This window comes from Pocillopora damicornis, chromosome 12 (assembly GCF_964200805.1).
Source record: "Pocillopora damicornis chromosome 12, jaPocDami1.2, whole genome shotgun sequence".
Lineage (NCBI taxonomy): Eukaryota > Metazoa > Cnidaria > Anthozoa > Scleractinia > Pocilloporidae > Pocillopora > Pocillopora damicornis.
This window is the reverse complement of record NC_142681.1, coordinates 15875581-15902571: the sequence shown is the minus strand read 5'-3', so window position 1 is coordinate 15902571 and position 26991 is coordinate 15875581. Positions and strand designations below refer to the sequence as shown.

At 39.4% G+C, this 26991-nt stretch overlaps 1 protein-coding gene across 1 annotated transcript; it reads left to right on the top strand.

Moving 5' to 3' along the window:
• Positions 1-46: 46 nt before the first annotated feature.
• LOC113665825 (pre-mRNA-processing-splicing factor 8) lies at positions 47-23549 on the top strand. The gene is made up of 40 exons (XM_089189605.1): positions 47-167; positions 260-359; positions 1099-1267; positions 1387-1551; positions 2309-2524; positions 2959-3297; positions 4207-4312; positions 5193-5295; positions 5411-5498; positions 6001-6120; positions 6511-6820; positions 7579-7713; positions 8125-8451; positions 8941-9147; positions 9868-10031; positions 10135-10261; positions 10718-10910; positions 11305-11492; positions 11601-11839; positions 12231-12588; positions 13042-13266; positions 13488-13627; positions 14045-14131; positions 14326-14418; positions 14619-14754; positions 15114-15413; positions 16027-16173; positions 16771-16931; positions 17305-17496; positions 18028-18265; positions 18734-18862; positions 19107-19220; positions 19361-19435; positions 19566-19811; positions 20089-20135; positions 20262-20643; positions 21044-21184; positions 21654-21793; positions 22154-22356; positions 22913-23549. Exons 2-40 carry the CDS (start codon positions 287-289, stop codon positions 23065-23067), a joined length of 6978 nt encoding a protein of 2325 aa, XP_089045731.1. The 5' UTR covers positions 47-167; positions 260-286; the 3' UTR covers positions 23068-23549.
• The last annotated feature ends 3442 nt before the right edge of the window (positions 23550-26991 follow it).

Sequence of the window (26991 nt, the reverse complement as noted above, 5' to 3'; positions counted from 1 at the left end):
GAGTTTTCAGGCCTTGCTGGGAGAAAAGGTATTTGGGGGGTACCTCACTTCATTCTGAAGCAGGGTTGTGACGTCACAACATGGCGGACAGCCATGCATGCTTCGTAGTTTGAACGTCTGCGTCGAGCTTTTCTTCCAATTTGCAAAGAACGCGAACTTCTTTTCAGGTAATTGAAGGTCTTGTAGTTTAAATTTGAATTAAGCCATGCTTTTTATTTGGCGGGTTATAACCTATTTCCTCTTGCAATTGCGTTTGAAGGCTTTCATCTGCAGTGAAACCGTCAGCATGGCGGCGTGGGGCCAACCCGCCGTTGCAGGGTTACCAGCTGAAATAACAGAAGAAAAACTACAGGAAAAAGGTGATGTAGTGTGACTGTTCCACGAGTTAATTCCTTGGCTTAATGTGCATGCTCGAATGCATAACCCTTGATTCTAATCAGAAATTCACTTTAACGTCATGTTCACGTTGTCCGACATTCGATCAGTGAACTTATGTAACGTGATCAACTGTCACTTAAAGGTTTCCCAAAATTACCCGTGTTTCTTCCAAGAGTAATTGAGATTGATTTTAAGGCTGTCTTGCTTTTTCGTTGTATTACTCTGACTGAACTTTGAGTAAATTGAATTGTCAGGGTTCATTCATACAGATTTCATTGTGTCACTATTACAACAAATAAGAAACTTACTGTTAAGATTCGAATTTCTGTTGCGTCGCTGTTGGTTCTTTCTTTCTGGAGCCACAGTGTCTGTGTAATCCATTAATTCTTTTTGAAATACTATTAGGGCTGTAAACTGGCTCATTTCAATACAGTAGTTAATGAAGGTCAACACAAGATTACAAGATGTTCAACAACTAAACCTTTTGAATGCATGATGTAGACTTTTACTTTATTATTCACCATGTCAGATTATTGAATGGTCAAGATTCTTGCCAGATGATTTTACTGAACTTTGAACAAAGATCACATACTTGCATCATGTAAAATCAGGTGGAATGTGAAGGACACAAAAAATTGTTGTCACTGGGCAAGTAAGTTCCCACATTTTATTTAAAACATCAATTCTGATACATTTGCTTTTGTATCAAAATATTTGCAGCACGAAAATGGCAACAACTTCAGTCAAAAAGATACAGTGAAAAGAGAAAGTTTGGATTTGTGGAAGCACAAAAAGAAGACATGCCTCCAGAGCATGTTAGGAAGATCATTCGAGATCATGGTGACATGTCCAGCAGGAAATATCGGCATGATAAGCGAGTATATTTAGGGTAAGAAAACTGATGTTATCAACCTGAATGCAATATTACTTATACAATGTTAAAATTGTCACACTTACATTCTCTTAATGATAACATGTATAAATGCACTTCCTATGTTTGAATTTTAGTGCACTGAAATACATGCCTCATGCAGTGCTGAAGTTACTCGAGAACATGCCCATGCCATGGGAGCAGATTCGAGATGTGAAGGTTCTTTATCACATCACAGGAGCCATCACATTTGTAAATGAGATTCCATGGGTTGTGGAACCTGTCTATTTGGCCCAGTGGGGGTAAGTTCAAAATAGTATTACTTGAGAGCCTTGTCAAAAAAGTATATGTAAATTTTCAGTTTGAGCCCAAGCTCAAGTCTCTTTCTAGTGAGCTAAAAGGTCTCTTTAAATAAATAGTTGTCAAAAAATATATATAGAAAAGGGAAGAAACAAAAACTCTTGGAAAATATCCAGGAACATTGTAGCTTCCCTCAAAAACAAGCAAGAAGGATAATTTGTGTAACATCATGGAATTTTTCATGCAGAGGTGTATCTCACAACTCAAGACCATAATCATTTAACTTATGTTTTACACTTATGTAAAAATGTTAGATATTTTTACATGACTGCTTAGCAGAGATTGCCAAATTAGTGCTTTTCAACACAAAGTTAATTACCATCATTTTTTTCTATTTGCCATGGGAACTGAAATGGTAGCAGTTCGGAGCACTGTCATTTTTGTGTTTAAATAATTGCCCCTATAGTGTAGGTGTATATTTATATGTAGGTAAGAAAAGGTTATTAATTTACTTTAAAGCATTACAATCAAGGTGGGGACTGTTAAATCTATTGAACAAAACACTTTCAAAGTATCAAGACCAAAAAATAATTTTGTTAAATCAAAGAGTGTTACAAAGGTTGGAGGAAAATTTCATGTAAAGAAGGCTTGGGGTAATTTTTAGCTAATTATGCCAACTTGAGTAGGGACTATTTTGTTCAATTTCTCTCGTTGGCATGACTCGTAAAATGTAAAACTGGATGGTACTCCTTGATTTAGCACCATGTGGATCATGATGCGTCGTGAGAAGAGAGACAGGAGGCATTTCAAGAGAATGAGGTTTCCCCCATTTGATGATGAGGAACCTCCTCTGGATTATGCTGATAACATCCTGGATGTTGAACCTCTTGAGCCGATCCAGATTGAGTTGGATCCTGAAGAAGATGGAAGTGTTTATGAGTGGTTTTATGAACACAATCCCCTGGTCGATACCAAGTAAGGACTTTGTATTTTTGCGACCGTTATCATAGTTATAATGAATCCTCCAAAGAAAGAGGCTTTGTAAGAACTGAAACCTAAGGAAGTAGCTGTCCCTGGGTATAGTTTGTTGGATTCTTTCCCTTACAGGAAACTGTAGAATGTGACCTGACCTACTGCAGAGGTGTAGTTCTAGACCCACGTATCAGTAGTTTTTCTGATTTGTGACTTAACCTTTTAAGTCTCATGCATGACTAATGCAGAATTTCTTTTTAAAACATCAATACAAAATCAAGCAGAAAATTGATTTGAAGAAGTAAAATATCAGTTAGGATATCATTGATTGGACCATACCAAATTCTCCAATGAGAATTACTAATGAGATATTGAGTGTGAAATGGTTAATTGAAAAGCCATACTACTTTTTTCATAACATCCTGCTTTCTTTTTAGAATGGTCAATGGATCTTCATACAGAAAATGGAATATTACACTGCCAATCATGTCTACACTTTATCGTCTGGGAAACCAACTTCTGACAGATCTTGTAGATAAAAACTACTTTTACTTGTATGATCTGAAGGCATTTTTCACAGCTAAAGCATTGAATGTTGCCATTCCTGGAGGACCAAAATTTGAGCCTTTGGTGCGAGATGTCAATGTCCACGACGAAGACTGGAATGAATTTAATGACATAAACAAGATCATCATTCGGCAGCCCGTGAGGACAGAGTACAGAATTGCATTCCCTTATCTGTTCAACAGTTTGCCATACAAAGTGCATCTACCCTGGTGAGTTGGTTAACCCTTAGACCCCCTAAGAGTGATTAGTGTCTAGTTTCTCCTTACAAGATCTTGTTTTCCCTGTCAGCATATGAGGAAATGAATAAAGAGCAGTATGGAGAATATGCATACTGATGTAAGGATGTGAAGGATTAAATGCATGAAAATTACTGTACACGAAACTCAAAGGTTGGAAAACTGAGTAACTGCTTCCAAATCAAGTTGCAGTGACACATTTTCTCCCCATCATCATATGGACAAATTTAAATCATTTTGAAATTTGGGTGACTGGTTTTTTTATACAAAAATCTGTCTTCATACTACTTTCACAAAGATATTGACTTCATGATCAGTTGTCTCCTGATCTTAAAGGGTCTTGTTTCCTGTTATGAGCCAACCTTAATGGTACTTGAACTTGTTGGATGTTTGTCACCCTCTGCCACCAGATGCGGGTAACAGCATTGCTTAAAGAATGTTGATTGTTGTTTGGATTGGTGGCTAAAAAAAAAGTGGTTCAAGTTACTGCTGCAAGTCTATAGATGAAGCAGCTATAGACTGCTCTTTGATCCAAACACATGTGTAATATAGGAACAGAATGCAAAATGCCAGAACTTAATTCTCAGTTACCTCAATGAAGTTATATAATCCTCATAAACACAGTTACTACTGTGTGAGCTTTAAATAAAAAAGGAGAGTTACCTTGTTATTGGCACAATATATGTAATCTTAGATTAATAAATGTCTGGTTATTCTTTAAGCTGTAAGCGTATGGAAGACTGGCAATGAGTGGTCAAATAGTGTGTCTTTCTTTGGAAGTGATAGCCATACAAGATGGGTGAATGTTGCTTCATCAGTTGGTGTTGCACAATTATAAACCAGGGAGATTTATCTCAAACTCAAGTCTTTGTTTTTTGTCAGGTATCATCATCCATCAGTTGTTTACATTAAAACAGAGGACCCGGATCTACCAGCATTTTACTTTGACCCTCTTGTCAATCCAATCGCCCACAGACATGCTGTCAAGGTACTTTGCTTTGCTTTTTTGCTATTTGAAACTTAAACACTTTGTAATCATCTGGGTGACTCTAATGATGACTTCTTTACAAGAATTCTAATAAGGAGTTCCACTAAGGAGGTGGAAACCTTGGTCAAAATCATTGACAATAGCTGTTTTCATGATTGCTTTCATCCGAAAATGGTCTGTCTAAAACAAAATGGAGTGGACTGTTGAGAAGCTAAAAACAAAATTGCAGTGAAAATTGTTGTATAATTCACATTTTCTTTTAATTTGGGTAATGCCAATGTAACAATTCTATGGAGTTCTTTACCAGTTTGGCAGCAGCTGTTCCTCTGCAGTCCTGGATCTAGTTGTTCAAAGGCTGATTAGCCATGACCTAGGGTTAAATTGAAATCCAGGTTTCTTTATTTCTCCATTCAAAAGTCTTTTCCAGATAATTTTCCAATTCTTTTTAGAACATCCAAAAATCAAATAGAAAACAAAAATAATTAAACTTGATTTTCTGTGAAATCAAATTTCACAGTAACCCTGGGTTATCTTAACCCAGCTTTGAACAACCCAGCTCAGGGCACTTATAGTAGTGGCTGTTTTGAAGCATCCCCAATGCCCACCCCTCCCAATTTTTTCCCTCCACGTATGCAATCAGTGTTATGGTGTCTGATATGGGGCTCATGGTAAGGTTGTAATGATTCCCCAGCCATGGAGGCAGTTCTCTATTATTGGCCCCAGTGGAAGTCTGTGGATGTCCTAGGCACCCACCTTCTTGAAGAAGTTACACAGAAGTTACTTACTAAAGTCTAATGACCAAAAGCACAATTTCTAGTGACACACTCTTAGGGAAGTATGTGAAAATTTTATATCAATAATTATTGTTTTGTTGATTTAGACAACAGAACCCCAGCCTGATGATGATGAAGATTTTGAACTGCCTGAAGATATTCAGCCATTCTTGCAAGATACACCACTGTACACAGATAACACAGCAAATGGTTAGCACTACTTTTGTTTAGCTAAAAACTATTTTTCAATTCCCAAGTTGTTAGAATTTGTTTTACAAAGGCTGCTTTTACAGTTGTAAAATGTTTTGGTGGTTTATCTTTTAAGGTATTGCTTTGCTCTGGGCTCCCAGACCATTCTGTTTAAGATCTGCCAGGACACGCCGAGCCATCGATATACCATTGGTGAAGACTTGGTAAGAATTCCCATACTGTAATACAAAAATGTAAATGTTGTGTTCAGGTGTGGGTTGTTTTGTCTTGTGGTAAATTTTTTTTTTTGGACTCAAATAATTATTAAAATGTCAATTATTTTTTAAGGCCTCAGCTTTTAAGAGTCCAAGGGATGATGTACTGTTACAAGCCTTTTGTTCTTGCTTATTGATTGGAGGATTTTGAAATTGTATAGGAGATACTGCACATCTAGTATAACCTTAAGTATTGTTATTTATAACAGGGTAATGTAGTATTACCAACTGAGTTAATTACATAAATTGGCCTCTGTAAAGAGTTTCAAAGCTGACATTTCTAGTATTAGCCTGATGAAGGGCTAGCCCTCAAATTGCCAGCTTTGAAACTCTTCACAGTTTATGTCCTCAACTCAGTTGATAATATTAGATTACCCTGTTATTCTCTCCCAGTGATGCAGCAACACATTTTCTTTAGAAACTTGTCCCCTTTATTGTTAATTTTATACAGGTATCGTGAACACTGTCCATCTGCTCACCCAGTTAAGGTGCGAGTGTCATATCAAAAGCTTCTTAAGTGCTACGTTTTGAATGCACTGAAACACAGACCACCTAAAGCACAAAAGAAAAGGTAGACTTGCTTATATTTTTTATCTGTGGTTGTTTGCAGCAATATAACAATTTGTCCAATTTTGTACTCTTATTCATTTTGACTGTTGCCATTGTATCAAGTTCATAACCAAGAAATTGAGCAATTAAACCTCACTGTTGTGGTCAACTTTGCAACAGGTTTTAGACGCATCCTAAAAGCACCCCACAAGGTCACTTTCCTTAAATCCTTTATGGAAAATCAGTAAACAGAGACAAACTACAAACTACTTACTGTAACTGCATACAATTTAGTGAAAAATATGTGATTGGCTTTTTCATTGTTCACATTTGATAATTATTTCAAGAGTTCACAATATTTTGAGTTCAAGACACAGACAGAGATATGATTTTCTTCTTTTGTGGTTTTTAGATATCTGTTCCGATCCTTCAAAGCGACAAAGTTCTTTCAAACGACAACTCTTGATTGGGTGGAAGTGGGTCTCCAAGTGTGCCGGCAAGGCTACAACATGCTGAATCTACTGATCCACAGAAAGAACTTGAACTACCTTCATTTGGATTACAATTTCAATCTGAAACCAGTCAAAACTCTTACCACAAAGGAAAGAAAGAAGTCCAGATTTGGAAATGCTTTCCATCTTTGTCGGGAGATTCTGCGACTCACAAAGCTGGTTGTAGATGCCCATGTGCAGTACAGACTGGGTAATGTAGACAGTTTTCAGGTAAGTCCAGAAAATTAATTGTTATCTCTGTGTTCTCCCTTATTTTGAGTAGGACATGTTGAGAAAGGATTGCTCTGGTAGAGCAATCCTTTTATTGGTTAAATTTTCAAGAATTTCAAGCAATTTTAGAAAACAATAATAGGTACCACAGGCAGTAATGTTTACCAGTTGCTGCCTTAAAAGGAGGACACTGTTGTCTCTTCAATTGACAGATTGCACAAGATGTTAACTTTTAAGACATGATCATATAATAAAGATAGATGTGGTGCTTTTTTCACTGATTTGGTTGAAGAGTAAAAAAATTTCTGTCTCTGGCTTATGATATTAAACTGCTTTACATCTTTCTTTACTCAACCACCATTTTAAAAGTTGCTTATCTCTCTTACTCTGTACTCTTACTCCCACAACACACTTTCAATGTTGATAACCCTGGCAGCTTACAGAACTGCTTGGGGGTGGCCCAGTGGTGAAAGGGCTCACCTTCAATGCTGTGGCTCAGGTTCGCTACCCACACCTGGTGTTACATGTGGGTCAAGTTTGTTGTTGTTTCTCATCCTTGCCCGTAGAGTTTTTCTCTAGGTCCTCTGGTTTTCCTCCTACAAAAGCTAACACTCCAAATTTCAATGTGATCTGGAAACAGTGGGCTAGAATAGCCACTTCCAGTTCCATTTTCATTACTATTATAGCACTTGAACTAAGTATATGGCACAATTTTAATGCACGTATTGATTGTGAAGTGAACTTTATTTTATGTACAGCTGGCTGATGGTCTTCAGTACACCTTTGCTCATGTTGGTCAGTTGACTGGAATGTACAGATACAAGTACAAGCTTATGAGACAAATCAGAATGTGTAAAGACATCAAACATCTCATTTACTACAGATTTAACACCGTAAGTGTGGTGTATCTTTCTCTATCCCATATTGAATAAGTATACCACTATTACTTTGAAGATGATATTCAGGGTTCATAAGGTCCTGAAATACCTGGGCAATCCTGCAATTTTGTAATGCAATTTTCCGGGACTAGAAAGTCCAGCTAAAAGGCTGCAGATTGCAGAAAGTCCTGAAATGTGGACTTCAGCATTGAATTAAAGTGGTTGAAATTTTACATTTATGTTTTCTTTACTCTCATCACTTGCTATTTTGATATTATGGGGAAAAATTTAGTCACTACTCAGAGTTTGAAGGGTTGATGTGAATTTTTGAAGTCTTGAAAGAGTCCTTAAAATCGTTTCCAATAAAAGGTACAAATCCTAACTATTAGCACTCTAAAATTTTTAAAAGTTATATCTTTGTTGCAGGGACCAGTTGGGAAAGGTCCAGGATGTGGATTCTGGGCACCTGGCTGGAGGGTGTGGCTATTTTTTCTGCGTGGGGTTGTACCTCTCTTAGAGCGTTGGCTTGGTAACCTCCTAGCTAGGCAGTTTGAAGGCAGACACTCCAAGGGTGTGGCCAAAACAGTAACTAAGCAGAGAGTGGAAAGCCACTTTGATTTGGAGTTACGAGCAGCTGTCATGCATGACATCCTGGACATGATGCCAGAAGGTATTAAGCAGAACAAGGCCCGAGTCATTCTGCAGCATCTGAGTGAAGCTTGGAGATGCTGGAAAGCCAACATTCCTTGGAAGGTAGGAACTGTTCAAGTGCTTTAGTTTTATTTGTTTCTGGGAGAAGTGGTAGACTTTTGAAGAATATAAGGGTAGTTTATTTCTAGCCTCACTTCTTATATGATATGTTTTCTTAGGCATGACACTGTTCAATTAATTTTCACAATGCCTCCTTTGATGCAGGAGATAAACTGTCAAGGTGGCAGAGCAAAATTTCAAAAATACAGTATTAAAACACTTTTTGTATGGTTCCCTTTAAGGAAGAGAAATAATACTTCTTTCCCCTTCTACTTAAACCATCAGTAACAGTTGTCTAGATACTGACCTAAAGTAGCCTGGCATGCAAAAATGTGTTCATAAAAATGAGTCTGTTGAACAAAATACACAGCCTTCCTTTCTGCTGCATTTGTTCAAATAGAGGAAGGAGAAATGAAACAAGGAGAAGAGAAAGTAAATTGTTGCTTTTGACCATTCAGTGGTAAAGCTGACCAAATTGTTTTGTTTCATCAGGTGCCTGGCCTTCCAACACCAGTGGAGAACATGATTTTGCGGTATGTCAAAGCCAAGGCTGATTGGTGGACAAACACAGCTCACTACAACAGGGAACGTATCCGTCGTGGTGCCACAGTTGATAAAACTGTTTGTAAGAAAAATCTTGGACGTCTGACAAGACTCTATCTCAAAGCTGAACAGGAAAGACAGCATAACTACTTGAAGGTGTGCATTCTCCTTGAGAAAGATCTGATAATTTTGGATATTGTGGGAATGCATTTCTAACAACACATTTCTGAAACAGATTTTTACCTTCTGAGTACACAGAATTGTGCTAGAGAGTCAATCCATTAACTGGTGAAAAACTGACTATACTCCTATGCATATTTCTGCACACCCGATGAATTCAGTCAGTTCATTTGGTCATTGCAGATGTCGTACTAATTTTTCCTCAAATGAAATCCTTGGTGTAGTCATGTCCCTATCTGGTATACCATACATGTAGCATTGTGAGTCTGTGAAGACAGAGTACATCTGGTGAAGGGTTAGCACTGGAAATGTCAGCTCTAGAAACCATCTACAGGGCCAATTTACATTATCAACTCAGTTTATAAAACAAAATTATCTTGTAATACCCCCTACTGACACAGCATCACACTTTCTTCACAACCTTACCCTCTCATTATGAGGACCTTCAGATTGAGGGTCAATGTTCTGAGCATTATCTTGGTGCTTCTCTCCACCCATAATTATACATGGTAACAGCACACCAAGGGAAATGTGGCAAACTGTCAGGTTACCTGTTGCAGATAAACAATATGTCCAGGAGAAGTAGAGGCTGCTTGATGCAGAAGGAATGTGAATAACTTCTCATAGCAATAGGATATGGAGCTAAAACTTTTCATAAGAGAAATGTCTAATTTCTCAAATTTTCTTGTTTGACAGGATGGTCCTTACATCTCTGCTGAGGAAGCAGTTGCAATCTACACAACTACAGTTCACTGGCTAGAGAGCAGAAGGTTCTCACCAATCCCTTTCCCACCCCTCTCCTACAAGCACGACACCAAATTGCTAATTCTAGCTCTGGAGAGACTCAAGGAAGCCTACAGGTGTGATGAGTGTAGCATTTGTCTTCAGATTCCATGTGATTAAAGTTTGTTTAATTTTGTGAAATTTTCCTCCTTGACATTCTATTTTGTGTATCACTTTTAGTGTAAAGAGTCGTTTGAACCAGTCCCAGAGAGAAGAGTTGGGACTGATTGAACAAGCATATGACAACCCTCACGAGGCACTCAGCAGAATCAAGCGTCATTTGTTAACACAGAGAGCCTTTAAAGAGGTAAAGCACCAACCATTTTTGGGCCAAACTGCCACCTGGTTAGCTTACAGTTACAGGGCTAGACTGTTGCAAAGGAGGGTGAAGGCTCAAGCCCCAGGCCAAAATAATACACAGGGTCTTCAAGTATCAGAGGAAAATGTACTGCCTTTGCCATGACTTGTGCAAATGGTCTGACATTCACATTGTTCTCAGATAAGGACAAAGAATGATAGACTCTGTGTCCTGCATCTTCTCTGTGCCTCTTAGAACATATGCACTTCTTCCAAAGAGGAGGGAATGTAGCTCCAGGTGTTGGAGTCTGGCCTTGTTATTGCTCATACAGGCCCCCATTTAAACCAGCTTTATAGCTGAACTGGGCCAGTCTGTCTAAATATCACAAATGAATAAATAAAAAATTAAATAACTGAGAGAGTCGCAAATTAATTAGCTCATGGTGTGGTGTTTTACTACTTACAGGTTGGTATTGAGTTCATGGACTTATACAGCCATCTTATCCCAGTGTATGATGTTGAGCCATTGGAGAAAATCACAGATGCCTACTTAGACCAATATTTATGGTATGAAGCAGACAAGAGACGTCTGTTTCCTCCATGGGTCAAACCAGCTGACACTGAACCTCCTCCACTCCTTACATACAAATGGTGCCAAGGTATGTACACTCACATTAAGCTCATTAAAGAAATGCTTGCTTCTTGTCATTGCTATTTGAGAAAGGGGCGAAAGAGAGTCCTAAATTCATGAAAAGGTATGGAAATTTACATTCTAGCCTGGGAGCAAGCTTTCGTCATTACCGCTGCAGGATGCACGTTCCTTTGCCCGCCGGAAGATTTGAGACTAGTCAGGGAGAGATTAGCCGGGGGCAATTTTTCGATTGCAATGCGTTGCTTTTGTGTTTCGTTCCTGTCTCGTCAATGTAAAATTACTCCTCAACAGAATAATGTAATAGTCTGGAAAAAGTGAAGAAAATAGTCTAGAATTTTCACTTAAATATACCCTAGTAATAAAAGCTGTCTAATAGAAATCTTTGCTTTCTTTGCTATCAGGAATCAACAACTTGCAAGACGTCTGGGAGACATCTGAAGGAGAATGTAATGTTATGATGGAGTCAAACTTTGAAAAGATGTATGAGAAGATTGATTTGACGTTACTGAATCGGCTCCTGCGTCTGATTGTTGATCACAACATTGCTGATTACATGACGGCAAAGAACAACATTGTAATTAATTACAAGGTTGGTTTCCTCTGAGGACTCCTTACTCAGACAATCACTACATAACCAATGATTACACACGGATTCTAACCATTCCCTGCCTTGATAGCTTTCCTATTAATTCAACAGGACATGAATCACACAAACTCCTATGGCATCATCCGTGGTCTTCAGTTCGCGTCATTCATCGTGCAATACTATGGATTGGTGATGGATCTTCTGGTGTTGGGTCTGCAGCGAGCGAGTGAGATGGCAGGGCCTCCACAGATGCCAAATGACTTCTTGACTTTCCAAGATGTACAGACAGAGTCACAGCATCCCATCAGATTGTACTCAAGATACATCGACAAAGTGCACATTTTCTTCAGGTAATTGTTCATAATGTTCTTGATTGTAGGTCTCAAGGGCCTATTTAAGCAAGACGCTGGTTAGAAGCTATGAAACCCTAAGCATTACTTGATCTTGTAACTTGTCAGGTTTGGTAAGTTTTTGTGGTATGAAATACCTGAAATAAAAAGAGCCTCGTTAAATTAAGAAGATTTCTAATTTTAAGGTCTGCCAATATGCGTAAAGGATGTCAGTACAACTTGAAAAATACGTATGCTAGAGAGCCAAGTTTGCAAATCCTATTAATCTTTTAAAGTTTAGAATAACCTTTGAGTATTATTTGTGATGTCAGAGGCCTCAAAATAAGGAGATTGCTTATAACTCAAAAGCCAATTTTGATTGGTATTACAGCAACTTTGAATTTTATTTCAGGTTTACAGCAGATGAAGCCCGTGATCTGATCCAGCGTTACCTGACGGAACACCCTGACCCAAATAACGAAAACATCGTAGGCTACAATAACAGAAAATGCTGGCCAAGGGATGCACGTATGAGGCTCATGAAACACGACGTCAATCTTGGGCGTGCTGTGTTCTGGGACATAAAGAACCGCTTGCCAAGATCTGTGACAACACTTAACTGGGATGAAAGTTTTGTGTCTGTTTACAGTAAAGACAATCCAAATCTGCTGTTTAACATGTGTGGCTTTGAATGCCGCATTCTTCCAAAATGTCGCACAACATTTGAGGAATTCACTCACAGGGATGGAGTGTGGAACTTGCAAAATGAGGTATGCACTTCACATGACTGCTTATGAATCTTGCCCTCAATCAGCTTTTCATTTGTAGACGGACAATCTCCCATTTGTAGGAGCCACACCATAGCCTGTTCAGCTAATAGAACAGAGCGAAATAGCAAGCGGCGTGTTTGGGTCGAGGGAGACCCAGACCTCCCTCAATTTCGCTCTTTCGCACGGATTACTATTTTGCTCCGTTTTACTAAATGAAAGCCTGGAACGAGCTAACTGCATCACGATTATTCGAATCAAAGACTGTGATGTACTTAGACACCTTCAACTCATAGAAGAATTCAAGCTGTTAGCTCAGTAAGATAGAAAAAACACGCAAACGAGGCAAAAATAAGGACGAAAATGGCTAAAAATGGAGGGGATTATAAGAGATTTTAAATGAAGTGTTTTGGAACATGCAATAAAATAAAATAACATAATTTTTTTTGATGACAGGTCACTAAAGAGCGAACTGCTCAGTGCTTCCTCAAGGTTGACGACGAGTCACAGCAGCGATTCCACAACAGAGTGCGTCAAATCTTAATGGCATCTGGTTCAACTACGTTTACCAAAATTGTGAACAAATGGAACACGGCTTTGATTGGTTTGATGACATATTACAGGGAGTCAGTTGTCAACACTCAAGAGCTGCTGGATTTGTTAGTGAAATGCGAAAACAAGGTATTCAGTTACAGTTGTAAATCGTTTTATTTCTTACATACTGAGATTTACATTGTGAGGTACTATTGTTCATACTATATCATACTTTGACTGGGTACTCACAAGTGGAAATTTCAGTTTAAAAGAAGTATTATTGTCACTGGCCATAAAGTTCGTTGCTTAGAATTGTCAGCGGTTTTTTCAAAAGTAGTTCTTCATATTGAATTGTTTTTATCTTCCAGATCCAAACACGTATCAAGATCGGGCTGAATTCCAAGATGCCTAGTCGGTTCCCTCCGGTTGTATTTTACACTCCAAAAGAGCTGGGAGGACTTGGTATGTTGTCCATGGGCCATGTCCTCATTCCACAGTCAGATCTCAGGTAAAGAATGAACCCTGATAAATTTACCACTCCAATAAAACATGACCGTCCCTCGAAACTGAATCCTCAATTCTAGATCCTGGTTTGTCAAAAACTTTTAGTATGAAGGTTCAAGGCGAGTATCAAGTCTTAGTTGTGCAGTGATCAAGGGTTTTCAAAACATTTGCTTGTTGAGAGATGAGGGTTTCTGTGCGAGAATTGTTTCACACAACTAGAAGTTTCTTGCCCTTTGACTATATGTCCATTGGGAATTTTGTTTTGATCTTTTATGTTTTCCGCTTCTTTGCTTGTTTTTCCCGGCACAATGTTGTCTCATTTTTGCCCGTCATTATTTTTCTGTCACAATGATCCGGATTTTTTTTCCATTCTCCTTCTTGACAGTAGTAACCCAGGAGTGCTGTTTTTTGTACTTTTCAGGTGGTCACAACAGACCGATGTAGGAATTACTCACTTTAGATCTGGAATGAGTCATGACAAAGATCAGTTGATCCCTAACTTGTACAGGTATAGTATATTGTCATTCCTTCTAACCTCTGCCCAACAAATAGAGTTTGTTGCAGCTAAGCATAATTGAAGTTTTTGCCCGCTCAAGATTTTAGAGAGTTGGATCGCAGTTCACTTTCAGCGTGAATTAAACCTAAGCCATTCTATGAACTACCACACGATAATAGTACTGCTCATTTTTGTGAACACAACAGGTACATTCAGCCATGGGAAAGCGAATTCATTGATTCCCAGAGAGTGTGGGCAGAGTACGCGTTAAAACGGCAAGAAGCCAATGCTCAGAACAGGTGAGTGCTATAATAAATTAATTGTTCGCGAGTCTCTTCACCGGAGAGAGCTTTTTCGACCAATGTAGAAGTCCGACGGTACAAAAATGGTCGACTGAAATTTTTTTAACCGCACTCTTTCGCCAGCCTTCAGTTAGTTGTTCTGGAAATTCCAGTTAAAGGAAGTCTTCTTTAAAGGTTGTGTTTGTTTTTTACTTTAGGCGATTGACCTTGGAAGATTTAGAGGACTCGTGGGATCGTGGAATCCCCCGTATCAACACACTGTTTCAGAAGGACAGACACACGCTCGCCTATGACAAGGGATGGAGAGTGAGAACAGACTTCAAGCAGTACCAGGTAAACTAACTTATATATTTTATTTTCCGAACAGAGTGAAAGCTGACTAAAAATGACTCGAGTCTCTATTCATTTTAACTACTTTTCTGAAACCGTCATACTTTTCTTCCATCTGACTCTGGGTGCTTCTTGTCGAGAGAACATGTAGCAATCTTTCCAACCAAATGTGAAGAACAAGTTTTATTCGCTAGATTTACGACACTTAACTACCAGTACTACTAAAGGAATTTTTTAATTTGGGGTTTATTGTTTCAAGATGCGTCACCCCTGAAACAACCTTAAGTAAGCCTCATTACCCACAAGTTTTAAGCCGTTTGTTATACTTAAATTATTAAGCCCCGTTGTGCCACCTTTTTCAGGTTCTTAAACAGAATCCATTCTGGTGGACACATCAGCGTCATGACGGAAAACTATGGAACTTGAATAACTACCGTACAGACATGATCCAAGCCCTTGGTGGCGTGGAAGGAATCCTGGAACACACACTGTTTAAAGGAACTTACTTCCCCACATGGGAGGGTCTGTTCTGGGAGAAGGCCAGTGGGTTTGAGGAGTCCATGAAGTACAAGAAACTGACCAATGCACAGAGATCTGGTTTGAATCAGATTCCCAACAGAAGATTCACACTCTGGTGGTCACCGACTATCAACAGAGCGAACGTAAGCCATATATATATTGCTTCGTACGGACTAGTTTTAAATATTTTTGCTTGGTTTATTACAAGCTCAGTAGCTCATTACTGCGGAAGCCTTTTTCCGGTTTCTGTAGAATGAAGCAGGGGGTGTGTCCAGGATTTTTTGATAGTGGGAAGGTCCAAACTTGAACTGAAAGAACGAAGTCTGTTTGTTGTTGTTGTTGGGTTTCTTTCCCCCACAGCAAATTATTTCTCAACCAAACTTACCCATATCTTTACTCGGGGTTCCAAGTCAGATGTTGTTGATTTTTAATATGCGATCTTGCTGTATCGAGACTTTTTTTCTGCTAAAAACCCACAAGTCTGGCCACTGTGGAGTGACGAGAAGTATTGCCACTCCTCCTGTACTGATGATAATCAGTCGTAGATGGCCGAGTTTCCCCGACATTAAGTTAGTTCCCAGTCACACTCCTGGATGGAGATAGAAAGTGCCAGAGTTAAGTGTCTGGCTTAAAAAAAACTCGACGCAGTGACCTGGCCAGGGCTTAAAGAAGACTTTAACTACAAAGCGACCACTCTGCTTTATTGATTTATTTAGTTATTTTTTAATTTACTTTTTTTTTTTTTTTGCGTTTCAGGTTTATGTTGGTTTCCAGGTGCAACTTGACCTGACAGGAATATTTATGCATGGCAAGATTCCAACATTGAAGATCTCACTCATTCAGATTTTCAGAGCCCATTTGTGGCAGAAAGTCCACGAGAGTGTTGTGATGGACTTGTGTCAGGTAATACTGAGATCCATAGTTCGAGGGGCGAATAACGCTATCCCACGGATAGATTGGTATCTAGCACACAAGTGTTCACGGAGCGTACTGTGCTATCCACCGGATAAGATTAACCCAGAGGATAGCATTTTCCGCTCTTCAAACAACCGGGGCCAGGAGCAGGCTACTTCCGTTTGTAACTGGTTTAAAAAACTCGCAATGCCTTTTCATTCAATCAGATCCCAACTGAGACCAAAAGCTTTGGGTAGTGAACTTGTTTTTATTTTGATTTAACCTTTGCTCTTTTTTTTTACTGGTCGTCATGCTTAATTTAGCTTTGGGTTAACCCTTTATACCCTAAGATCAGTACGTGTTTTCTCCATACTGTCTTCCATGCATTTTCTAAGGTTCTGACGAGGAGAATTTGTTTGACAATCAAGAGCTGTTCTTGTTAGTGATCATTTTCTCTACTCTCGTGATCTCAATGCTTGATTCAGGGGTGATATTGTAAGGAGAAATTAGATGCGAGTCACTCTTGGGGGTCGTATGGTTAAGAACGTTTGAAGTTTAAACCTTCCTTGCGCTGTATCTTACTGATGTCCATTAACATACCTCAAGGTGTTTGACCAAGAACTGGATGCTTTGGAGATTGAGACTGTACAGAAAGAGACCATTCACCCTCGTAAGTCATACAAGATGAACAGTTCATGCGCTGATATCCTATTGTTTGCCGCATACAAGTGGAATGTGTCGAAACCTTCCCTTTTGGCTGACTCAAAGTAAGTCTGTGTGTACTTTATTGAAGTAGAAAAATCGTAGAAGCCATGCTGATTTGCCGTCTGATTAAAGAAGTCGGCTGGTTCCTTTTTAGAAGGAAATTGTCTGCAATATAAAAAGGGCTAGTATTTAATGAGATTCTTCTGATGACTTAAACAAGTCTTCTTTAGCTTGGCTCAGCCAGGTCTTATTTCACAGAAAACCTCCTTCTCGCTATTATACATCTACTTCTGTATTTTATATTTAGACACCTTTCTTCAATCAGTAAATTAAATTTTGCTATCGTGTTGAAGCCGGCTAAATTTTCCAAGTCGATAGTTGTCATACCATTACTTTTCTTTCACTAAGTGATCTTTTGTCACCTCTTCTTTGCAGTGACATCATGGACAGTACTACAACCCAAAAGTACTGGGTCGACGTTCAGCTCCGCTGGGGAGACTACGACTCACATGACATCGAGAGATACGCACGCGCAAAGTACCTGGACTACACCACTGACAACATGAGTATCTACCCCTCCCCTACAGGAGTGCTAATTGGCATTGACTTGGCTTATAATCTGCACAGGTAACACGAGACTTGAAAGATTTGGAGGGAAGATTTATAGGAGTGGAAAAATTGCGAAGTAGTCTTCAATACTCTACTGCAGCACAGGCGTCTTATAAGGGCAGTTAACGTTATGAGCCCACGATTGTTTGTTCGACCGGCCATGATTGATTTAAAGTTAGAAGAACAGTGAGAGTGGGGGACGGGGAGAGGCGAGAAGACCCATCCCCATGCCCTCCCTTCTCCCTCCTTTTTACTGACATTCAGCCTCCTTGGAACAAATTTCTCTCTCTCCCCAGCCGTCCGCTGCTGTAAAAATAAAAAATGGCGGCTATAATTTTCTCCAAGAAAGTACTGAACACTCGCTCGCCAAAACTACGCTTGCTCTGTGGGCTACTGGTGGGCGGGAATGTTTCGACTTTCTGGACGAGGAATGTTAGAGTGAAGCCTTGTACTAAAATTTTACATTGAAGTTAATTTATTTTTTTTTATTTTTTTCTGCATTTCCATTTCCATTTTTTCCTGATAACCGTTTCCTGTTACTTCCTGCAGTGCCTTTGGTAACTGGTTTCCAGGAGTGAAACCGCTCATCCAACAGGCCATGGCAAAGATTATGAAAGCCAATCCCGCCTTGTATGTGCTGAGGGAGAGAATCAGGAAAGGCCTTCAGTTGTACTCCAGTGAACCTACTGAGCCTTACCTGTCTTCGCAGAACTACGGAGAACTCTTCTCCAACCAGATCATCTGGTTTGTGGACGACACTAACGTGTACAGAGTCACGATTCACAAGGTAGGTATTTTGTGACATGTTAAGTAGTCTTATGCCGCAGGAATTTGTTTCTGTCGCGCAAAGAAGCAGTTGCACAAATTCCGAGAACTTCGCTTTGAGGGTGAACAGTGTCTGATTTTAAGGGTTGAGGGTGCTTTACTTTAATAATGTCAAGCCGAACAGAAAGAAATGGTTCTAGCGTGTCCTCAGTATCAATACCATGATTTTGCACTGAAGTATTCGACTCTCGGAGTTATTGCGCATCTCGTGAATCTTCCTCGCAGAGACCGCCTGGCTACTACTCGAAAAGCAGGACCAGTTCAATCAGAATTATTTGTGTTTGTTATCAGAACTGATCGATACCATTTACGAAGGAAAAGCTTCTATCAGCTAGATCTAGCTAAAAGAAAGCGACCTGTATTTAGGGAAAATAACTAAAGAAAACCGCGCGCTTGAATATCTTTCACAATTTCACCTCTTTCCTTTCAGACATTTGAGGGTAACTTGACGACCAAACCCATCAACGGTGCCATCTTTATTTTCAATCCTCGAACGGGGCAGCTCTTCCTGAAGATCATTCATACCTCTGTGTGGGCGGGACAGAAGCGTCTTGGACAGGTACGTCGTCCTAAAACTGTCATGGTGTCACCTCTTCCGTTGATAGACTCAAAATACTCAGTGTCTTCCACGAGATAATCTTATGCAGTGAGGCAGATAGGTCGTGTTATTGTGTCTTGTGTCTTTTAGTCAGTTTTAGGTTAGACTTGGAAGGGGTATCTGAATTAAATCAAACTATTTTTAATGAAATTACGCCTTTAAGTATCGTTGACTGTTTAAAATGAAGTGTGTTTTGAAACTTTAGCTGGCGAAATGGAAGACAGCAGAAGAAGTAGCGGCCTTGATTCGTTCGCTTCCAGTAGAAGAACAACCTAAACAGATCATTGTTACAAGAAAAGGCATGCTTGACCCACTGGAGGTGCAGTAAAATTTTTGTAGTGCTCTTACAAATCTCTGTTAATTAGTGAAGATGTTGATTTGGAATTTGGTCACTTTCATGAATATGCTGCTGTTTGAATGTGTTGAGGTTGTTGACTAAAATGGTTTATTATTTATCAGGTTCATTTGTTGGATTTTCCGAACATTGTTATCAAAGGCAGTGAGCTGCAGCTTCCTTTCCAAGCTTGTTTGAAGGTTTGTTTGAATAAAAAGCAGCACTTAGGTTAGGAAAGCCTCTAACTTTCCTGTTTTCTTAAACCTATGGGAAATGTGTACTAACGCACCTTATTATAATGTTGTCTAAAGCCGTGTTTGTATCTCGCAGGTTGAGAAGCTAGGTGACATGATTCTGAAAGCTACAGAGCCGCAGATGGTGTTGTTTAACCTGTACGACGATTGGCTGAAGACTATTTCGTCTTACACAGCGTTCTCCCGTCTGATCCTCATTCTCCGAGCCTTGCACGTGAACGCTGACCGCACAAAGGTCATCCTTAAACCGGATAAGACCACAATTACTGAACCCCATCACATCTGGCCGACACTGACTGACGAGGAATGGGTGCCAGTTGAGGTACGTAGATGCAGCTTTGTATTATTCGATTCCAAACACCTAGGTCAGCATGGCCTGTATGTTTTCGTGTTTTTTCGCGTTCACACGCGCGTGTGGAGTGGTTCAGTCGTACGCGCGCGCTTTGTCTTGTGTCTCGCGAGGTGTCCGTTGGTTCTTCTACATAGATGTTTTCACGAGACTAATGAATCAAGCGAACGACCGTTGGATTTATAATTTATTCCGATATTTTATTGCTTATTTTCCTTGAAAGTGACCAACTGTTGTGTTTGTTGTACAGGTTGCTCTGAAAGATCTTATCTTAGCTGACTATGGCAAAAAGAACAAGTAAGTGAATGTTGACGGTTTCTAATTTTTGGGTTTTTTCCTTAATTTTTTTTACTTTCGTGCATACTCTCTGCGTTTTCTCATAATCAGATAGCCTCGTGACCTCAAGTTGTCCTTTTTTCTTAGTGTGAACGTAGCTTCCCTGACACAGTCTGAAATCCGTGATATTATCCTTGGAATGGAGATCTCGGCCCCTTCGCAACAGAGGCAGCAGATAGCCGAAATCGAGAAGCAGACCAAGGAACAGTCACAACTGACAGCCACTACCACTCGAACCACCAACATCCACGGAGATGAGATCATCGTTTCTACGACATCAAACTACGAGACACAGACGTTCTCGTCTAAGACTGAGTGGCGTGTCAGAGCCATCTCTGCGACCAACCTACATCTGAGAACCAACCACATTTACGTGTCATCAGATGACATCAAAGAAACTGGCTTTACCTACATCCTGCCAAAGAATATTCTGAAGAAGTTTATTGTGATTTCGGATTTAAGGACACAGGTAGAGAATTGTTCAGTTTGAAACTGCTTTTCGATCGAAGTAATCGTGAAGAACAATCAGAGGTCATCATCATGAGCAGCCTCTCATTAGCCCCCTCACTTCCAATATCAAGATGAAAATTCTCCTTACTTTTTGCCATACATTTTCTATACATATTGTTCTGAGAAGGTGGTGTCAGATAAACTGATAGTCCCCTAGTTGATATGTATTGGTATTCTCAATACCTGCTTGCTTGATGCTGTATTGATATTGTAGGAAGAAATAATGTTTTGATCACTCCTGGGAGTGAAAGGGTCAAAGCGACACGTTCTCGTCAACTTAAGGGAAAATCTTGCCGTTCATTTTCAACGTTCACAGTTTTTCTCCACAAAAGATTCTTATGGTGTGTATTGTTTTGTAGATCGCCGGTTACTTGTACGGAGTAAGTCCGCCTGATAACCCACAGGTAAAAGAGATCCGGTGTATTGTGATGGTACCGCAGTGGGGCACACACCAGACGGTGCACTTACCAAACATGTTACCACAGCATGACTATCTCAAGGTTAGATCCCTTAATATTTGTTCCGTGAAAGAGAGCGGTGAAAATCACAGATCTGCTAAATTTGAATCGGAAAACTAACGGGAGAATATTCTGCTCTCTTCGCTCACCGACTCGTTGTTTGTGGCTTAGCTGTTAAAGTATCCAAATTAGCTTTTTTTTGTTTTGTCCCATTCCACGTTTGTAACAAAGTTTTTACATCCTTCTTAAAAGTCATGATCTCATGGCTAATTTCTCTCAAGAGCATGTCAGGTGATATATACTTCTGGACTGCCAACATCTCAAATCGTGAACGGGGCGGTCGAGCCCGTTACTCAACGAGTTCCCTTAAAAAAAAAATAAAAAGTATCTGATCTTATGCATGCTTTTTCACGAGTATTTTCTCGGTGGACGTTTTTGTTTACCTAAAAATGTGGGTAGTTTTCAGTTAAAGGTTTCGACGGTAACACTTTTTTCGTTTTTGTTTTTTCAGGAGATGGAACCCTTAGGGTGGGTTCACACCCAGCCCAATGAACTTCCACAGCTTTCTCCACAAGATGTCACAACGCACGCCAAGATCATGGCGGACAATCCGTCTTGGGATGGCGAGAAAACAGTCATCATTACATGCAGGTAATCATTTACGAAATTTATTCAACGAAGCAGGTTCGCCATCCTTAAATCATCCTGTCACAAAGGCTTGATTAGTTCCCAGCAGTGTTAAGAAAGACAAGAACAGTTAAATTAATCAGTGGCGTAACGGGAAAATGGGAGCGCCAGTAAGAAATCATCTTTGAGAGGGGAGCAGGGCGTTTCGACAGCACTTGATGAGGGGTTTAGGCCACCTGCAATGTTTTTATGTCAAAAAAACATCCTGCTTATTGTCAGCATGAGTGAGCCAAGCGTCTTCTGTGGGTGAAGAGTAAGAAAAATGATGAATGGTGAGAATCGTTGGTTAAGCGTCACTCATTTTATCCATGGTTTGGTTTTCAGTTTTACCCCAGGATCGTGTTCACTAACAGCCTACAAACTGACCCCTTCGGGTTACGACTGGGGGCGGAACAACAAGGATACAGGGAACAATCCCAGGGGTTACCTTCCGTCTCACTACGAGAAAGTACAGATGCTGTTGTCAGATCGCTTCCTTGGTTTCTTCATGGTACCTACTCAGGGATCCTGGAACTTCAATTTTATGGGTGAGTTGTATCAAGTGTCACTTTGTTTCAAGAAGTGGTATTGGTGTCCACAAGATATGAGAAACCTTTTTTAAATTATTTTTAACCAAGTAACTTCACCAATTTCACTCCTGTTTCAAAAGCAAAAATTTTAAATCGTATCGGAGAAGAACGGGAAATGGTAAAGGAGATTAACCTCAAAAAATCAAAGAGCAAATCCAGTCCAGCTTATCGTGAAAGTTACGACCGCTTGACTTCATGTTCTTGACGACGAAACGAATCAAATTGAAGAAAACGTGGCATATTTGATTGTAGTTTAAGGAATTTTTTACAAACAATTCTTCTCTTCGAATTTTGTGGAATAATTCTCAAGATACCTTAAAATAAGCGAATTTCGCGTGCATATAGGAAGAGAAGCAATGCTCCTAATTCCTTTTTACTTCGGGAACTGGGATGAGCTGTTGCGGTGGGATGTGAAGTTGGGGGAAGGGGGGGGGGACGCTCGTTAGAGAGACTTTGAAATGACTTACTATCTGATATATAAATCTAACAGTCTTCTCCGTTCTCTGCTTTCCAGGCGTTCGTCACTCCCCAAACATGCGTTATGAGTTGCAGTTGTCCAACCCCAAAGAGTTCTACCATGAAGTCCACCGGCCATCACACTTCCTCAACTTCAGCACCATGGAGGATGTAGAAGTTATTGGGGCTGATAGAGATGACATGTTTTCTTAGCTTGTATCTCTACTGCCTGTTGAAGAAGGGGCTTAGTTATAAGTTAACACGAATGGACTATTTACTTTGGAAAGTCATGGTTTCATGGCGTCTTCCAAAGGAGTGAAATTTTTCTGAATGCTCCCGTTAAGTGTCCTATAACCCAAAATTCTTGTAATAGATATTTTCCACGCCTTAGATGGTCAGGACATGCGTTGAAATGTAGACTTTCTCTGAGCAGATAGAGTAATTTATTCCTTGTGAAAAAGTTCTGCACGAGTAGTCAGACTATCTGAGAAATAAGAGTTTTGTTTCTTTTTCTTAGAGCTTGGTTACCGTGACACTTTCTAGTTTTTTAGCCCGTGTTCTTGTATATACTTTAAGTCAAAGTACGTCTTAACAGTGACTTTGAGTTGTCGTAGCATAAATTTTGTAATATCATGTAGTAAAACCTCCGTCATCGTTTCGTTTGTAGCGAATCAAATAAAAATTTCCTTACACTTTTTCTTTGTATTTTGCCTTTTGACGTAATGCGTTACGTTATTTCTGACCTCTTGTTTCTTCCTTGAAATCTTGAGTACCTATTTGGCCATGAGTATGGGCAACATTTTGCAGTCCTTGTTCTTCAAACTGGCTTTTACTCTTTACACCCTGACATCAGTATGCATGTTATTAATAGCGTTCTCTAAGCTGCCGACAAGGAGAATTTGTCTAACGATCAAGAGCATTTGTAGTTGGTAATCATTGCTGTTATTTTCTTGACCTTAGTGGTTAATTCGAGAGTGATGTTGTGAGAGGAAATTAACTGCAATTTACTCTTAGGGGTGCAAACGGTTAACACTTTAACTCCCTAGAACTCGTTAGTAATTCTCCTTACTGTCTGCCATACAACTGTTTAGACGTCAGTTTGGAGAATTGGATCAACTAGTAATCCTCTAATTGATCTTTTTCTTTATTCTCATCACTTCTATGCTTAATATTGAAATGATATTGTAAGAAGAAATTCTCTCTTGGTCACTCATGGAAGGTAAAGGGTTTAGAAGATGCAAATGACTCGTATGAATCAGATGAGATCCTCGAGACCCCATGGCAGAGGTCGGCTTCCTCTCAGAGTGTTGAACTGAATGATTGTCGTCTTTGTCTCGGTCTTTATCTGAAGAATGAGGTTTTTACGACACTCAATCGAGATGCGCGCCATCCTGCGATCTTGAATTCACGCCTGCTTATTTAGTCCAATGTTCTCCTATTCATTGCGTTTGGAGAAAGCACTTTTTTCTTTGACATACAGAGCAACGTGATTCATATATCTTATCAGACGTTTTGGTGTGTAGTATCGCTAAGTATTTTTACGAGCTGTACCGTATTTTAACTTGCCTTGCGGGATCGTCAAAATACAAACAAACGACTTAACCTCATCTACACTTCTTGGAAGGTGGGAAAAGCGAAGCAGATTAAGAAGCGTAACTCGCGCAGCTGACCGGTTAAACAGGTGTTTAATGACTAACTGTTCAAATATCGCAGGATATTTGTACTCGACTCGCGCGTTATTTTAGATATTAATCTGTAGCTCCAGCTTTCATCCTAAAGGTATCTCAACCTCTTAACTCAACCTCCGTACAAATCAGCTTCAAACATTTTGGTGTTTCTGTGAGTGGATGTGTTTACTTTCGTAAACATGGCAATCAGCCACACGAAACATAATCTACAAAAACCTTCATGAATTTTTATCTCTCCGCAGGAAGCCTCGGTAAGCTAACTTAAACCAACCTCGTTTTCAAAGTTTTATACGCGAAGATAAATTTGCACGTGAGGAAATTTTTCAACTCATTTACATTTTACGGTCCCTCGTGGTTACATTTGACCGCTTGTCAGGTAAAAAAGTCTGAGAAAAACTCGTCAGCTCATCAAGTTTAGTGTCTGAAAGTGGCCGAGGGGCTGTTTGTGCTCGAAAGCCGTCAACTGACAAGGTATGAGAGCTTCTAAAACAGAATACACGGTAAGAGGGGGATGTGTTCAAATCTTAAGTTGTTGTATGGTGACTTGTTGATTTTGGGAGGATGTTGACTTGATAAAGGAACGCTTCGAAGTAGTTCTCGACAAGCAATGCCACACTCGTATCTCTGTTAGCCAACAAAACGATAAAAAATAAGCAGAGAACAGTTTTAAGGGCAAATTAAACCATTTATGGTAAAGTATGTACGCGGCTTTGTAACCACGGACATTCTTTGCTTTGTGATAAATCCAATACGAGTTGAAACTTGCAATAAAGACGGATTAATTCTTGCTGAACAGTACACATCTACTCTTTAGCTATGCTAACGCAGTCTTTCGAGCCAAGAGAAATTTAATTTTTTTCTTTCACCCATGCAGATCTACTTCTGCAGTGGAAGTATTCATAAAAGTCACAAGAACTTATGGAAAGGAAACGAAAGTAAATTATTACGCCGAGGTAAGCTCAGGACTAAGTTTACACAAAATAGGCTCAGGGTGTGTGTATGTGGCTGACTGAAAACAACAATCTTAAAATCGTTTCGAGTTGGCCTTTGTTGATCAGTTGCAAATTCTTAAAATAATTGCATATGACAGATCATCAAGGCGGTGTATTCAACTTTTTTGAGTGTCTGGAGAATTAGAAAAGAGAAAAATACCATTTACAGCCGAAATCGATTTTGGTGAGGTACTTCATTTATAAAATTCGTTCCACATCACCGAAGGGTTTTCATGAATATTTTCCGTAAGAAGACGAAAAAGACAAATTTTCTAAAACATTTCAACATTTTCAATATTTCGTAAAGAGCTTAGTTGTTAACCAAAAAACGTACGTCAAATATTTACGAGCGAAAATTATGCAAATATCTGATTCTTTCATCAGTTGATTTCTGCCATAAAACTTTATCACCAACAAAGAATGATCGGAATGTAAACAAACTTTTGTGCTCTGTTAAAAAAGCCTTATGAATCTTAAAAGCTTTGCTTTTCTTTCATGAAGAATGTTTTATGATAACTTTCCTGGTCTTGAATTCATCAAAGAGGAAAACATTTTGCTCTGAACACAGTCAATTCTAATGGTGTATTTACTTTGATATCTGAGAACTCAAATTCTGAAATGCGGTTGCGTCAAACAGCTTTTTAATTTCCTATTCATAAATTAATCGACGACTTACAGTCAAAAAAGTAGCTTTTCAATTCCAAGTTTACAGAGTTTTCAAAATGTCCTTACTTCAATTTTTCAATTTTTCTTCAACATTATGTAGATGCGCAAGTATAACCAGTTCATATGTAAAGTTCCTGTTATAATAAGTGCGTCGATGGTAAGTTAGCGCAGATAATCGTTTTAATTGCTGTCGCCGCTGTTAAGAAAAGAGAAGAAGCACTCTTAATATCTCACGCTTCGAAATCGTCGTAGGCCGCGAGGTATGAGGGTAGGAGGGTCTGTGCTCCTTCTTGACAAAAGTTGGGAAGGGGAAGGGGCCTTCTTCCACCCTAATGTGTGGAAATCATCGAAACACAGCATAAAAGTGGTTAAGAAAGTGATTCAGTCTCGGGATTTTTTTCAAAGGAACGCACTTTGAAAACAATATCTAGTGAAACTCTTCTTGAATGACTTTTTACTTTTTTCCCTGTCATAAACGATTAAGGACAATCTGGACACTGTTAAGATTACATAGAGTTCTGAGTGTGTCACTGAACTACACAGAGGACATTTTCGAAGATTATAACCCTTTCCCTGTTGTTCAATGAGTTCTCCTGCGTTCTAATACGCCCCGCCGCCCGGGACGGCAGGATGTTTTAGAACGCAGGAAGTAGTGATCTTCAACTCCTTTATAACATCCAGAGGGACAAGCAAAATGCATACATTATAATAAGGTTTTAATGACCTTTATTTTGTAAGCAAGTTTCATCTGGTTTATCTTAATGTGATGTTCGTTTGTGTAATTCTGCAGT